We start from the raw sequence: 17889 nt of genomic DNA, 5'->3' as shown, positions 1-17889 counted from the left end.
GTTAAAGAACGGAAAAGTACATACCATGTAAATACTAGCCGAAAAAGTTAGTGTAACCACTCTAATATCAGACTCTAAAATTTGAAACATTTCTAGAGATAAAGAACATTTCATAATGATAAATAAGACAACTGAATAGAAAGATAAAACATTTCCAAAAATGTATGCATCTAATAACAAAGCTTTCAAAATATTTAAAACGAGAACTGATAGAACTAAAAGACAAATTCAAAATCACAGAAACTTTAGGATATTTATCTCAATATATGATAAAGCAAAGAGAAAAAACGAAGTTAGGGCATAGATTTGAACATCACAATTAACAAACTTGACACTATTAATTAACCTGTACAGAAAATTAAACCAAGCAAGAGCAAAATTCATACAATTTTCAAGTTTCATGGAACATTTATAAAAATTAACCAAATGCCAGATCAGAAAGAAGGCTCAACAGAATTCAAAAAATTAAAATACTTTAATAAGTTCTATGACTAAGTGGAGATAAGCTACATATCAATAACAAATATGTAACTAGAAAATCTCCAACCACCTGAAAATTAAACAACAAAATGCTAAGTAATTTATGAGCCAAAGAAAGAAACTAAAACTTGGGTAGGAAGATGAAGAAGGGCTTAAAGGAAAATTGATAGACATAAATGCATACATTAGAAAAAAGAAAAGACTATCAATATTTTGATTTTCTGTTTCAAAAATCTAGAAAAGACCAAATAAAATCTGGAGAAAGTAATAGGAATGAAACAATAAAGAGCAACATCAATATTAAAATACAGTACAGAAAATCAACATTAAAAGTTAGTTAGCTACACATAGACTTGGGAAATATGGGAACATTAGATACTGGAGATTCCAAAAGTGAGGGTGGATCACAGGCTAAAAAACTTCCTCTTGGGTACTATGTCCACTATCTGGGTGATGTGATCAATAGAAGTCCAAACAGAGCATCATGCAATATACCCTTGTTAAACAAACTTGCATATGTCCCCTGTGAATCTAAAATTAAAATTAAAAAAATTGAAAGTTGGTATTTTGAAAAGATTAGTAATATTGATAAATCCCTATCAAGACTAATTAATGAAAAGGATAATAAAAATTATCAATATCAGGAAAAATGAAACACCATTACAAAGCCAACAGACATTGAAAAGATGAGAATATTATTTAAAATATACACTATGTGATAATTTCAGTAAAACAGACAATCACCTAAAAAATATAACTTAACCAAAGCTGACAGACACACAAAAAAACACAGTATGAGCAAAACAAAATAAACCCAGTGTTTAAAGAGCCATAGCTCACGTTTACCAGCTCTTCACAATGAAAGATAGAACATCAAGGGAAATTGTGCATTGGGTCAGTAAAAAGGAATTAATAGAGGCTTCTTATAGGATTTTGGCTTGTGTTAGGTGATTTATAAATAATTCAAGAAAAATATACTTTTCCTGGGAATTGGGTATGATCAGAAAGAGCAAACAATGGTTTGATATCTTAATTTTTATGTAGGAGGTAAAAGAAATGGAGTGGGACTAAACTGTAATTGGTAAAGAAGCAGGAGTCATATTAACTGGGATAAGAGAATGTTTGGTTATTTTTGTGTTATGGAAAGTGTTCCTGTTTTTTTTTTTTTGTGCTCAAACATGACTGTGGTCAGAGAGTGACCTCTCTAATGTTGGTATTTTGTGAAATGATTTATGTTCAACAGGAGTACACAAAGGCCAAGCTATTAGAATCTGGCCAGATCTCAGTCTAGAGTAGTTAGGTGCTACTTTTTTTCTTTCTCATTTACTCAAAGTACAAAACAAAGCAAAACTTCTCTATGCTGTTATAAGTTAGGAATGTGGTTATCCTTGTGGAGCAAAGGTGTGTTAAATAAGAGGGCTTCTGGAGTGCTAATAAAGCTCTTATGTCTTGGTTTGGGTGTTCACACAGGTGTATCCAATTTGTAAAAACTCAGTAGCTATAAATTTAGGTACTCTTTCCTTTATGCATATTTATATTTACATAAAAAATAAAATAAAAAATAAATGGTGTTCTTTGGTGAGTAGAACTAGTCATGGGAGGGGAGGAACAGAATGCTGCTGCACTTCTGTATCATTTGACTTTATAACCCATGCGTGTACTACTTTGATACAACATTTTTGAAAATATTTTAAAACAAATATTTTATTGTCTAAAAAAGACTCTTCAGTGTCTCATCTCTTACAGAAAATATCAAATGTAGAACTAGAGAGACCAACACAGTCTTAACTGTATGAATTCTTAATTTACATTGGAATTAACTTGTGATGCAGTTAATTTTGACTACTTTTTTCCTCTGAACACAAAATCTGTGTTGTACTTTAGATAACTAAAGACAGAATGATTAGGCACAGGTACAAGATTTGGTCTCTGGATCCTTGCCAGGGAAAGTGCCAATTTACATGGCTATTGTTGTTTTCTGAACCAACATCAGGCTTGGGTATTTTTTGTTGTTGTTGTTTGTTTTTTTCAGTCAACATGTATAATAGAATGAACATTTGGGGTGCTTGGATACATGAATATATTTAGATGCATTCACTGTGATATCTTTGGTTACTTCTATAACAATCAGATAAAGATTCAGGCAAGATCAACCTATAAGGTATACCCAAATACTATCAATATTTACAGCTGAAAGAAATGTATTATGACAGAAAGTGAAAAAGAATCTGTATTTTTACACCAGGCAGGGGTGCTCCACAATTTCATCGGTCTGAATTTTGGAAACTAATGCTGCTTGAAGGTTTACTATGACCATTCAAATTTAAACCAGGCAGTGGCCACCATAGATTCCATAGTACCTGACATAACAATGACTATAAAAACTGCTGTCATAACTGATACTTAGTATGCAGACTGGGATATTGCTAATTATTACTACTTATTTATTTTTTATACTCTTTTGGGAAGAAGACCAAAATCAGTTCAGCTATTATATGCAGGACACCTTTATAGGTCCAAACTCTTCAGAAATATATTATCAACTGAGTTAGATGAATTCAAGTACCATGAGAACCTCTATATAGGTCCAAATTCCATTCCATTATATAGATACAATTTTGCTAATGGTCTCCAGTGGGAAAACTTTTCACATCGTATTGCATACCACTCAGGCACAACTAACTCAAGATGAATGGGACTTAATTAAAGGCAAATCTAAAACTCTGGCACCCAAAGAAGGAAATAAAGATTTCACAAGGAGATATCCCACAGCCCATTATAGACAAACTGCTTACTTTACAGTCACTGAATACAAAGAAAGAAAGATAACTAACATCTGAATACCCTCTTGGCCTATAAAAAAAAAAGCATGTTTCATCCCTGGAAATTTTACCATAGCCCCTATATCTTGTACACAAATGTGGCTAGGTTTAAATCACAGCCCTTGCAAGAGGCAGCTTTGGAAGTAATTGAGGCAACTGTAAATCAATCCTTGTCTTTGGTCCCTATATCCTTCAGGTACACAGAATTACAGATATCTACAAATAATCTCACAGATGAGCAAATTCAATGCAATGCTATACCCATCAACTAGCCACAAGTACAATTTCTGGCAATCGATAGCATTGGATATTCTGTACAATGAGCTCACTTCAAGTAGTGTTCCTGGCTAGAAAATATGCCACTCTGAGACCAACTAAAATATACCTGTCCAGAGACTCATGGGTTGGAACTAGTGAACTAGCTTAAGGCCTCTCAACCTTAGCAGTGTTGACAATTTGTGCTGAGAAATTATTTGTTGTAGGTAGTTGTCCTGTCCATTTTAAGATGTCTCTAGCATAGTGGCCCTCCACTCCAGTTGTGACAACCAAAAATGTCTCCTGACATTGCCAAATATTCTCTAGGAGACAAAACTGCTCCTAATAGAAAAACACTGATCTACCAGTCTTCGGGCCATTGGGTCACCCAGACGCAACTGGACTACGAAAGACACATCTATATGAAGAAATACCTTTTGAAAACAGAGACAACAATCAATCACAAATTTAACCTTTATGTTGCATACACATATATGCCTGTCTCTGAAGCAACCATGCCTAAAGGGAGGCATCTGGACTAAAAGAACCAACCACAAATGTTTAACTGTCATCTCTAGTATAATTCCTGGTTCCATACTCAAACTCAACGTGGAAATAAAATAACCATAAAGGACTGGAATGCTTAATAAAAAATACTTTTGATGTCTATTGTTCATAAAAATTAAAACTATTAGCCAACTACATTAGCCTCTCCCCGAACAACTTCCACACAGTTAGCTGGTCCAATTGTCTTCAACTATTTACCAACTGCAAATTGCCACATCTACCTTCTGCTGTGGCTGAGCTCCTAAGCACATAGGAAACAAAGTTGAAAAAAAAAGAGAGAGAGAGAGAGAGAGAGAGAAAGAGAATTTGAAGAAGTATACCTTGCTCTTCTATGATCAATAAATACTTAAGAAGATTTTTGAAGAGCATAAATTTGTAGAACAGAAATACATTCTATTCCTATATTTATGTCTGCTTTAAACACAGTAAGTAGAAAAGCAATTTGTGTATCTTAGATTAAGGACACTGGGATGTAAATAAACTTGGCACAAACTTTGTTTTATGTGTTCTAGGACTACCATCCTCTGTCCCCAGAGTTAACGTATGATGAAAAAATGGCAACTCATGAGGAACTTATCACTCTTGAAAAGGACAATATCTGGGATATACACAAAGGGGATTACAGACTAGAGTGACATGAATATACCCAACCCTGGGGAAAAAATGGAAAAAGTAAGATAGGGGCAATGATTAACTCTCTTTTCCTAATCTGACATAAACAAATTGACCTAAACAGCGTTGCACAACTACTTAGAACAGCTCAAAATGTGAACCAATCATGATATAAAATTTATCACTCTTTTCAGGGGATCTAGTCAACACTCTATACTCAGACAATGCGACATATACCATTAAAACCTAACACTAAGCAGAACTCACGGAGATTTATATTTAATGAGTCCTTCAGGACCACTGTATAGAATGAAGAATGTCAAATTGAGATGGCCCTAAAGGTTCATTTTGTCCTCCTTAAGATAGCATAGCAAGAAACTAGCTCAGCAGATCTGAGTTACCCCCAACAGAAGGACCAGAAACTGAGCTCTGGAAGACAACCCCATTCTAGCAAGGTCACTTTCTTGATTACAAAGCTTCTGTTGTTTAACAGTAGCTCAGCTATTCCCTCCCCTTTATGCCCATAAAATATATTAAGAGGATAATGTTACAAAGGCAAAGGTCCCACTACTTGAGTTCTCATAACATATCAGCCAGTACTAGGCCAAGCATATCTACGTGAGGAACAACAGATTATCAAAGAATAGTGCATGCTTTGCTATTTCTCTGCCTTGCCCCAATAACACCAATTTTCTATTTAAAGTTTGCTGTGTTAGCAATGTACGTAGCATACATACACGTACATGTCTATATATGTATATGTATACACTTTGCATGATATGCTTTTTAAGTTTCTAGGAATCGCTTTCTAATAATCCAAGACTGGGCTGGGTTCCTATGCAGAAAAGAGTTAATATAGCAATCCTGAGACTCTTTAGAAAGGGCTGTTTGTAAAGTTGGCCCATAACCAGCACCTGGGAACTTAGATTTTGGGAGAGTTCCCACCATCCTCAGAACTCAAAAAAGTGGCTCACTGCGCCTAAACTGTACAAACAATATGGTTTATGCTACACCTGCTTTCCTTCAGGGAGTCTAGAATTGTGTAATGTGCTAGGGAGAGTGTGCTTACATAATCAACCCCCAGTAAACTATGGGTACTAGGTCTCTACTGAGCTTCCCTGATAAGTAACATTTTACACATATTGTCACAACGTATTGCTAAAGGAATTAAGCCCATCATGCGTGACTCAACCGCAAGAGGACGCTTGAAAGCTTGCACCTGGTTTAATTACTTACTTTGAAAATTTTAAAAATATGTACACTCTGGAAAGTGTCAGTTATTTACCTTGAGCAACCAGATCTCGTCTCAATAATGGATAAAGAACAGGTTCTACACCATCCATCTCTTGTATAATAAGGGTTTTCCCAAAACGCACTGCTAATTCAAGAGCTGTGATAAAGTTACTATCCTAATTGAATAAAAGAAAAACATTAATTCTTTTATTACTTTAATTTTATAAACATCCTTAAAGATTATGAATGAAGATATTAACAGGAATAATATGAATGTTTAAAAATTTAATATGCATGTTAATAATTCAAATTATTAATTATTGTTTTTCTACTCATAAGTATTTGGTAATGATTTTAGTTGAATAAATTATCAATAAAATTTCACAATTTAAATACACAAATAAGAAAAATAAGAGTTTTAACATTTTTAAAATTGTGGTTAAAAAAGAAATCCACATAACCTGAGATCTAACCTCTTTACCAATATTTAGGTGTACAGTACAGAATTGTTAACTATGAGCACAATGTTGCAAAACAGATCTCTAGAACTTTTTCATCTTGTATGACTGTAACCACTGAATAGTAACTTTGTATTTCCCCCAAAATACAAAAGCCTTTCTTCAATTTTCTACAGTAAATTTCAAAACGTTATAGAAACACAACTTCAAATTCTATATGCAATAAATTATTCACCTAGGTATTAATAAGAACCCTACTTTGCTTATGTTCAGAATCACACACATTGAATGGGGGAAAAAAGGCAAGATGATGAATTCTAGTAAACTTTTCTTGGTGGATAGGTCTAATAATTCTGAAAAGAACCTTTAGACAAAATTCAATAATCAAGAATTTTAAGGCTTTCTAGATAGGGAAGGAGTAGTTTTAAATATCACTCCAGGAATGTGTCTGTGTGTGTATGTGTGGTGTGTGTGTATACATATGTGTGTATGCACGTCTATATAACAGTAACTATATAGCTACTTATAATGTATATAACTATAACTATATATATAGTACCTATATACATATACCTATAACTATAGATATATGTAGTTATATACTTATATGTATATAAGATATATAAAATAGTTATATACTTANATATATGTAGTTATATACTTATATGTATATAAGATATATAAAATAGTTATATACTTAAATGTATATAACTATAACTTGATTTATAGTACTTACAATGTATAAAACTAGAGATATACAGTATAGTTACTTATATGTATATGACTGTATATCTATAACTATATGTAATATTATATATATTATTGCAAACCATAAATGATTATTAAAGTATTTTTATATATTATCTAATTTGTAATTATTCTTACCACAAAAAAATAAGGTAGATATCCCCATTTTACAAGTAAAGTAACTTTTAGAGGTAATTTTTGAAACACCTGAAAATTATGTATGAAAATTAACCATATACTAGGTCTTCCTTTAAAAAAATAATAAAAACCTAACCAAAAATAATTTCCTCTGCAAGATAAACATGAAACTGAGAAGTCACTACCCAAAAGACTACGATTACATTTCACTGAACAATTATCAAATCTTGGGATACATTAAAGATGTCTGTCAATGATTTAAAGAAATTGGAAATTATGAGAGGCATTCAGAGGAACTGTAAATACGCTAAAAGGCTAGAAGGCTTTTCTGAGTCTCAAAGCTAACTTAGAAGCTCCTACTTCTACAGCCTCTTATACTTATGTCATTAGTCATAACTTACTGTAAAGCTTATTTAATTGTTTCTCTAACCTACTAGACTGTCATCTTCATAAGGGAAAGAACTCACTATTAAATTCCCAGGGCTTAGATCAATACTCAGAATCAAATAAATATTCTTATCTTTGTTTTACAAAGTAGAAAACTGAAGCTAAGCGTTCTCTCTCTCACCCCAGGTCCCACACAACAGGACCCAGTGTTTAATCTATGTTTTCTGATTATAGACTTAAAGATCTTTGCACTATAAGAGGTCATTTCTAATCAGATGTAAATTATAAGTAATACATACCTGCTGATTGATAACTTCTAAACGTGAGTCTTTCAAATGTGTTTTTAACCACTCTGTAGCTTGGGAAGAAGGATCTATAAGAAATGGGCACACTCGACTCTAGTTCAAAAAAAAGGAAAAGTAATGTTTTTTAATGATTATAAGCTTTCATTTAAATGGAAATAGTTTTCTAGAAATTATAAATCAATTACTAAATGATCTTTTCTCTCAAGCTTTGGAGAACACAAATATATAACCATGAAAAAAAACCAAAAATACAGTTTTTAACTGCATCAGAAGCCATATTAATAAATTTTCAGTGACCAGGAGTTAATATTAGGTAATCACATTTAGCCAGAGTATAGAGAGTACAGTCCTACTTAACAAAAAATAACACAGAAAATGTGTACTAACATTATGCTAAGCAAGAGCTTTAGTCTCAAGCTGATGTCATTTGCACCATTCTTTCTGGCTTTTAAAATACACAAATTATTCCCTATCTATCTATCTATCTATCTCTATATATATATAGAGAGAGAGAGTATACATATATATTGGTTTTTTGAGTAAAAACTATAAAGGCCATAAAAAGAAATATGAGCAAATCATTAAAATACGGCTAATTATCAATATAATTGCTTACATTTTAAGACATTAATTCTTCTAAAGCAGTACATATCTAATATTACTAAAGGAGTACTCTTGAAGAGAAAATGACATGGACTGTAGGTTAAGATCTAATGAATGAACTAAAAACTAAATTCATTACAGAACATCCTGCACTAATTAAATTCTAAAAAAAAAAGGAAGTTAGGCCTGGTGCGGTGGCTCAAGCCTGTAATTCCAGCACTTTGGGAGGCTGAAGCGGATGGATCACGAGGTCAACAGATCAAGACCATCCTGGCCAACACAGTGAAACCCTGTCTCTATTTAAAATACAAAAATTAGTCAGGTGTAGTGGCACGTGACTGTAGTCTCAGCTACTTGGGAGGCTGAGGCAGGAGAATCACTTGAACCCTGGAGGCGGAGGCTGCAGTGAGCCAAGATCGTGCCACTGAACTCCAGCCTGGCAACAGAGTGAGACTCCATCTCAAAAAAAAAAAAGGGAATTAGATACCAGTAAAAATGCCCTCCACACGCAATGGTACTTAGTAGACAGAAGAAAGCCAGTTACATATGTATAAAATATATATCATAAATGATAAATTTAAAAGTCATATAACAATCATTCCTACCTAGTAAAATTTAAACCTATCTAATTTTTCTTAAGTTTTCACATTTATTTGAAAAATGTAATAGAATTGTGTGCTATAAGAATAAGAGAACACATATGAAAGTCAGAGTACGATGAAAACTTAGAATGGGGTACAGCAATCCCCCTTATCAATAATTTCTTTTCATAGTTTCAGTTACCCATGGTCAACCAGTCCAAAAATAGGTGAGTACAGTACAATACGTTATTTTGACAGGCAGAAAGAAAAACTACATTCACTTAACTTTTATTACAGTATACTGTTATAGTTATTCTATTTTATCATTGTTATTGTTAATCTTTTACTGTGTATAACTTATACATTGAACTTTATTATAGTATGTATGTTTAGGAAAAAACATAGTATGTATGTATATACATGCATGTATGTATAACACAGTATGTATGTGTGTTATAAAAATGTATAATTCCGTGTGTGTGTATATGTGTGTGTGTGTGTATATACATACATATATATGGGTTCAGTACTACCTGAACTTTCAGGCATCCACTGAGGGTCTTGGAACACATCCCCAGGAGAAAAGGGGGGAACACTGTATATCTAATAAGAGCATACATGTTATCTCAGTGCACACCAAGAGCGAGGGAGATAGTGGGGATTATCTGCCCTGTGGACAAATAGTTTTATATCACCAATGTTGTTTAGAATTGATAGCACATGGTGATAATAAAGATATGAACGACTTTAAAACAGCTTTATTATTATTTTAAAATTCTCCACAAACAAGGTACCTTATTGTCACTTGCACCCACAGTAGACTGCTCCTATCATACCTCCTGCCATGTTACACTGTATGATCATCACCCAGCATCTATTACCAGAGGTTTCACTTACTGCTCCATCATGTAAATGTACTACTCGAAGCGCAATGATGTAGTTAGCAAATAGCCTGTGAAGTGTTACCATGGTACTGCACCTAGGTTTTTGATCTAATTTTATGCTAGCATTCAATAGCAAACATTTCACAATTCTGCATTTTGCCTAACTACAAAACTAATTATTTTAAATATTTAAAAAAGTTCTTACCCATGATTTCAAACCAATGATCTGATGCAGTTAAATGAAAAGAAGAAAGGTAATGTTTCAAAATGTTTTTAGCAAAGAAAACATGCTTAAGTTTTTCAAAGGGTACTTACAAGTTTGTTGTCGTCTTATTTATATGTCTCCAGACAGATTTAGATAAGATTTCTATGGTACATTTTATCTCTGTATTCCATGATTAAATATAGTTAAATTCTACAACTATACTCAATCCAAAAATGTTGACCTTTCATTCATTTATTCATTTGTTCATTAATTCATCTCTATGTTGGATAACAACTATAGTAAGATAGTACAAGGAGTACAGAAATCAATAAAATACATTCCCTTAACCTCAATAACTTTACATGTAATAAAGATACAAAAATAAAAATTTCATCATTAAAAGGTGCCACAAGTTGCTACTGAAGGATGATAGGTGAAGTTATGCCTAGAAAACAATTCAAGTCAAACTAAGAGAGATTAGCTAGGAAAAGAAGTGAAGAAAGAAAAATATTTCAGGCAAAAACAACAGCATGATATAGAGGGGAATAAAAAAGTTTGGAGTATTTGGAAAACTTACAGTACTCTGGTATAGCTAGAGAAAAATAAATATGGGCAAAGATGATGCATATAAAATGGCAGGAGTAATCTGGAGTCTGTCTGATCATGATCAGCTTTTTATGCCATGTCTAAGGATAATGAAATTTTTATACTACAGGCAATGGGAAATCACTAAAATACATTAATTGAGGCAATATTATGATCAGATTAATGTTTTAGAAAATCACTCCAACAACAGTAAAGGAAGTGGTACTGGAAACAAGGAACCAGCTGGTATAATGACATATTTATCCAGACACAAAATGATGAAAGCATAAATGAAGTCACTGGCAGCAGATATGATTAAAACAAGATGAATTCATGAGACATTTGAGAAATAGATTTGATAAGATTAGTTGAATAATTAACTGAATGAAAAATCAAAGAGGCATATTAAGAATGATGTACAGGGTTGTAGCTTGTATTACCAAGAAAAGACTGTGATAGAAAATAAGAGAAGCAGGTTCTAGGGAGTGAGAGGGTAAGAAAAATGAGTTTTATAGTAGAGAGCTACCTTGCCTACTCTGCATGTCCCACTAAATGTGTTTCTGATGGGTTATCAATATGAGCAGATGGTCTAAGTTAACCAATCAGAATCCTTTTGGGAGACTGGCATATTATCTGTGGTGCAGAGGGAGTGAATGACACATCTTTAGTCTAGAAATATAAAATCTAATAAAGGTAAATATGGAGTCACCAACGGTCAAGGCTAACAAAGGGTAAAGAGAACCTATCTGAGAATGAACTCATCTCATAAAATGAAGGCAGAGATCTCCTGGTAAAAATTACTTTAATTCAGAAGCTCACCCCAACCTTTTAGGCATCTCAGGTATTTAAAAGCATAAATTGCTAGTTTTTTCCTTTAAATGTGCTACAATTGGCCACTGGAAGATTCTTAACTTAAAGAAAATAAACAATGGTGAATTTAGTTAAAGGATGATACATTTTGAGCTGCCTAGGAAGCTCAGGTAAAAGTATCCAACAGGTAGTTAGAGCTATAGGTCAATAGTTCAGAAGACAGGTTAAAAACTCAAGATACACAGTCTCTATTTAAATTCTTCTCTCCTTGGAGGGAAAAAAGATTAGGCAAAGGATATTTTTGAAAGAGATAATTTTTAAAACACCTAGTATACTCTACAATGTTGTCTATTTGTAATACTTATAAATGGGATAAAAGCAAAAACATTTTATAAATGAAATTAAGCCTATCTCTTGATTCACTAAGGAGAGTTACATTAACAAGAATAATATAAAATAAATAAGGTTAAACACACATACTCCTATGAGAAGTGTATAGACAGGAGCTAGATGGCCTGGGTTTGAATCCTGGCTCTACCACTTGACAGCCATGTGACCTTAGGTAAGTGAATTAACTCTTCTGTGCCTCAATTTCCTTATCTATAAAGGGGATAACACATGTATCTAATAGATTGGGTTGATTTGAGAATTACATGAGTTATGTGTTCAAGTGCTTTACCTATTTATTCCTAAATAGTAATATATGTACAACATGATTAGTACTACACAAGTATTGATTATTATTATTACTTATGTGAGGATTGAAAAACTTTTTCCTATGTGGGGAAGTTAACTTTGAAGTAATAAATGTTATCATCATAATTTTATATTCTTAGACTAGTATCACATTAGTCTGCATTTCCTTAGCATATATCAAAAGGCAGCAAGAAAAAACATCTCAGAAATTTTGAGTTAAACCCAATTTGACACTGAACTGTCTATAACAATAAAACACAAACATTCAACAGATGTCTTCACAAGAAAAACCCATATAAAATCTGATATTTAAATTAGTCATCTTCTCCACCTCCGTTCTGGATGCTTTTCACTCACACCTTCTCCATAGTTTCTAATAGCCTTATACTTTCCATTATCCACTGAGTTGGCCAATATTAGATCATATAATTTATCACTCAAACCACAACACTGTTGAAAGTGAAAGGAAAACTATTAATAATTGTATCAGGACAACAAGTGCAAACCATAGAACAAGCAATCCAGGATATATGATCACTATGGCCAAATTTTTCCCTGTCCCTCAAAGCAACAGGTCATATGAGCTTTCTGCCAACATAGTAAAACTAATTCCTGTGGTAAGACCAAGGGTATAAAAGGATTTGACTAATTACTCTCTCTGGCAATACATGCACTTCAATAGTTAGCTTAACCTAAATACGACAATTTTAAGCATCCTTGTAAGACCAATAAAAGAATAGTTTTAGACACAAAAGCCTTTCTTAGCATCAATGAAATTGTTGAGTAACCACAGGCCTCAGGGAAAGGCTCCTCCACTGAGAGGGAGAACCTCAGAAAAGCTTTAGCATTATTGTGTGTGTGTGTGTGTGTGTGTGTGCGCGCGCACGCGTCTATGTGTGTTTTGAGAAGTCTCACTCTGTCACCCAGGCTGGAATATGCAGTGACATGATCTCGGCTCACTGCAACTTCTGCCTCCCGGGTTCAAGCGATTCTCCCGCCTCAGCCTTCTGAGTAGCTGGAGCTACAGGTGCATGCCACAATGCCCAGCTAATTTTTATATGTCTAGTAGAGACCATGTTGGCCAAACTGGTCTCGAACTTCTGACCTCAGACGATCCACCCACCTCGGCCTCCCAAAGTGCTGGGATTACAAGCATGAGCCACTACGCCAGGCCAGCTTTAGCACAGTTAATGAGGAGATGTATTATACCTCTGAATCACAAATGCATCTTACTTACCATGTCTAGCCATCTTTTCCCAGAAGCCCAACTAATATATATTTAGAGATTTAATTTTACATACATGGTGATGTTAATGAGTTGATGTCACAGATTATATGCTATCCAATCACACCCTTAAACTACAACTAATTTGAAATCTAGTACACCTTAAAACTGAGATGGAGTGTTGACCATAATGGCAAATTCATTTCAACAAAATAACTAATTACCCTAAGAAATCTTTCCAATGATTTTTCTTTTGTCATATAAATGCAAATAATTATCTAAAAGGAACTTAGCAATGTTAAATACAAAGTAAATTTAGGCTTATTATTAATTTCAAAAGCAATTTCCCATATCCATCATGAAAGACAATTCAGAATATAAAACTAAGCATTTTCAATTAACATCAGTAAAAAATTTATTCTGATAAACATATTTTGTCTACAGACTTACCACCCTCCCCTTGTTTCTTATGGAATAGAAAAGAATTCTTAAACTTTTTTTTTTTTTTAATTTGCAATGAATTGCTTTCTTGGATTATTGAAAGAGGAAAAAGAGGTGGCTATGAAACCTTAGGGAGGGAATAATAAATATAATAAAAAGCACATAATTTGCCAAAATGTAACACATTTACTTATATAAGTATTTTGAGTTTCATATTTGTGATTCCATTGTAAAAATAATAAAAAATTTTTTAAAAAGTAAATTTAAAAACAGGCAAAATCAAATTAAAAGAAGGCAAAACTATTCAATTAGTGGTCAGCAACTTCTCTACTGGTAAGTTACCAATATAGTGAGCTGAAGCATAGTCAGCTGATTAATAAGTCTAATAAAACAGAACAAATTATCAAGTAATGAACAGCACCTAAAATATGAATCTTATAATACAGTTTATGCTACATAAAGAGGAGCGTGTTTAATGTTCATGCTTTCTTTGAGACTATGGAGTTTAAAAATAAGAATAAGGAAATAGTGTGTAGGCAGAGAGAAGGATTACAAAGAGGAAAAGGAATACTAATACTTACTATGACATATAAACTATTGACAGAAAGAATAGAAAAATCACATTATCAAGAAGTAAAACTTGTCTTCCAAGTTCCATATCAGAAAAGTAAACCAAGTTAATGGGAAAAATCAAACTTTATTCAAAGTGATTATTTATTTGTGTACATGGTTTGAATTTGGTTTTCACATTCACTTATAATAAGGTTATGCTATTTTCTATTTTAAACAGCTTTGGAAAATCTGTACTATGTGACAAAACAATTTTCCAAAATATGTGTATGATTATCTCTAATTGATAAGCCAAAAACTTATCTTCACTTTTTGCTAATTTTGTTTGGCAAAATAAAATGAAATAAAAACATAAAATTTATGAAGTCATATACTCTAGTCCGTACTCATGAAGAAACTACATAACCAATGAATTGGGTATCCCTAAAATATTTCTACTACTATTAGGAAATACAATTTAGAACATTTTGCCATCAAAAGAATGCCACTTTATACTTTTATATTAAGGTAAAAAATAAATTATACTGAAAGTCATACATTCACTAATTGAATCATTAATGGGTTTTCATTAGCAAAATATTTTTATTTTAGTAAGAAAAGGGTAACTGTGAAAGACTAACAATATGAAGAACACAATTTCCACAGCGAGCTTGACAATAAAACATTTCTAATAAAAAATTAAAATAAATTAACTACCTGTAATATTACAAGAGCATTTTCTATGGAAAGGTCATCTGATGGTAGGCCTTCACTTTTCCAAATTAACTGCTCACTTTCAGTACAAAGAAATCTCCTCAGATCAAATTCTGAAAAGTTGAAGATATTGAAAATACTTCACTACAATGATCTTGTACTTGATGAAGGGAAGTAAATAAAGCTATTTATTCCAAAACAAAAGTCCTACGACAGTCCTTAACTTGAAACCCATTCTTCCACATTTAACACCCATACACAAGGAGAAAAAAGTCAAAAACAAAAACAAAAAGTGAAAAGAATGGAACTCCATGAAGTCCTATTTCTTTGAGTGAATGTTTCACGAACTAAAATAATTTTGTAAAATACCACTAAAATCATGAGGAATTTTAAAGTTCTTACATCTCAGCCTATCAAATAAAATTATTATAAAAATAAAAGTAACATAATGTTTAATTGCATCCATGCAATATCAAAAATAATTCAGCTGCCTCAGTTTTTTACAGTGATTTAAGAATAGAACAATCATAATAATAAAGTAAATTCAAGAACATTTGTGGAATGTAGCAAATCTAAAGCAGCTCCAGGGTATACTTGTGATCCATAAAAAATTTCCCCCATTGAAAAAAGGTAAAATAACAGAGAACAAAGGGTCCATTTTTAGTATATTGAAATTTCAAATTCAGGAATAACTAAATACAAACTCTCAAGACCAGCTGACTTGGTCCATTCTTCCAAACAGGTTTTTCTCAGAGACTCGGGAGCAGCAGAAAGATATGTAATAAATGCAGCAGCAAGTTGAGCTCTTTTAGGAAGAGTAGCTAATTCCTCTGTTATCTCTACAACCTGGAAAAAAAGAGAGCGAAGAAAGAGGGAGATATATGAGTATGTTCTAACATTAAAGAAAATGACAGCTTTATGGTTTAGATTGTGGGGGGAAGAATCACAAGTAATAACTCCTTGTTTTGAATATAATAGTCAAAATGTAAAAATATCAAAAAGATCTCAGACTCTGCTGTGATATTTTTTAAAAGTATAAAATCCTAATATATTTGTAGAAACAAACATATTCAGCCATTGAAAGTTCTTAATGATTTTAAAGAAAGCAGAACTTTCATCCCAACCACAGTTAAATGTGAGTTTGCATCCCTTTTAAACTAAGATTAAGGCACAGAGAATGAACAAAGGGACAAAACAAAGCTACGGCATGAAGACCCATTAGCAAAAAGGTTATTGTAAATAAAGCACAAGATTCAGCAGAAAGAGTAGTTACATTAAAGAAAAGAGAGATAGAGTTAAATAAAGGCAGATTGTGAAAGGTTTTCCATGACATGCAAAGGAGTTTCTATTTTAAACTGTGACGTGAGCCATTGAAAGCATTTAAGCAAGCAATGAGTAATGTAATCAGATTGGGTTTTATAAAGATAATTCAGCTGACAAATGAAGGGTGACCTAATTAAAGGGTCAGATAGGAGGAAGACATTTAAAAAGTGAGATGAGAAACAAACAAATATTGGCATTAAAGATAGAAGACAAATACAAAGAATATTTGCAAACGGATATGACAAGTAAACAGGGAAGAGTCTAAGACAACCCATATATTTTTAGTATTGATGCCCAAAGAAAGACGCCTCCAGTGAAATAGAAAATAAAGGAGACTTGGAATGAGAAAAAGAAAATAATTTAGACATGTTGGGTTTGAGTTCCTGAGAGACAATTAAATGCAAATGTCTAATATATAGTTGGAAATACGCATTTAACACTCAGTAGTCTGGAAATGTAGCTCTGGTCATTATTAAGGTGCAGGTGATATTATGATGGGATGAGATAACACCCAAGGTAGTTGCAGAAAAAGCTGCTGTGGAAGAGTATAACAAGGACAATCAACATTACTAGGTGAGCAGATGAGGAGGATCAGGAAAGGAAAGGAAAGGAAGCTTAACTGATTTCAGAAATAAACGAAGAAAAAACAAGAGACAACACTAAAAAGTCAAAATAACAAAATATTTCAAGAAAAAATAAATAGCCTACAGTGTCAAATCCTAAAATTACTGTCCTGGTGAAGGTAAATTCAAAGAAAATTCTAAGGAGTACTAAGTTTTCCCTCCACTCATTTTCATTCTGCTCATCTCTCAATAACATACAGAACTGAAAGGAAAATAGGCTGCTTCGCCTAAAACTCTATTCATATAAAGACACTTTGTTTAAAGAGTAATTCACATAATGGCCATTTATATCTACATTATTTATCCTGAACCAGGTGCAAATTAATGGATCTTTCTCTCCTTTTTCTTAACATACATTATATTATAGATTTCCTGGATTTTAAAGGTAGACTCCTCATGGCCCCTTGTCAAACAAACCTGTGCATTCCATCTCTTATGTTCTCTATCAAGCTGATTAATTAAGACTTCTGCAGCTTTGATTGTTTCTTGTGCTTTGCTTACTTCAGCTTCAAGTTTTGCAGCTTCTGAAGTCCTGCTCTGAAATCTATGTAAACATTAAAATTTAATTAAAAGTAAAAAGGATTTGGGAGAGATTTAATGAAATTATCCATAGGTAATAAAGTAAACTTTTATGCCATAATTTAAT

General features: G+C 32.8%; 1 protein-coding gene across 2 annotated transcripts in view; it reads right to left on the bottom strand.

Annotated features, from left to right (window-relative positions):
* Positions 1-17889, bottom strand: part of DYNC2H1 (dynein cytoplasmic 2 heavy chain 1) — a 357072-nt gene that overhangs the window by 217098 nt on the left and 122085 nt on the right. The window contains exons 61-66 of one of the 2 annotated variants that reach the window (XM_025357391.1): positions 17661-17787; positions 16002-16143; positions 15301-15410; positions 10278-10298; positions 7999-8097; positions 6022-6145 (exon numbers count right to left, since the gene is read on the bottom strand). In XM_025357391.1, the coding sequence (XP_025213176.1) occupies positions 6022-6145; positions 7999-8097; positions 10278-10298; positions 15301-15410; positions 16002-16143; positions 17661-17787 (623 nt within the window). The remainder of the gene's footprint in view (positions 1-6021; positions 6146-7998; positions 8098-10277; positions 10299-15300; positions 15411-16001; positions 16144-17660; positions 17788-17889) is intronic. The other variant, XM_025357392.1, reaches the window with a different exon arrangement.

Source organism: Theropithecus gelada, chromosome 14 (assembly GCF_003255815.1).
Source record: "Theropithecus gelada isolate Dixy chromosome 14, Tgel_1.0, whole genome shotgun sequence".
In the NCBI taxonomy this organism is placed as follows: domain Eukaryota; kingdom Metazoa; phylum Chordata; class Mammalia; order Primates; family Cercopithecidae; genus Theropithecus; species Theropithecus gelada.
The sequence above is the reverse complement of the archived record's forward strand: the minus strand, read 5'-3'. Positions and strand labels throughout refer to the sequence as shown.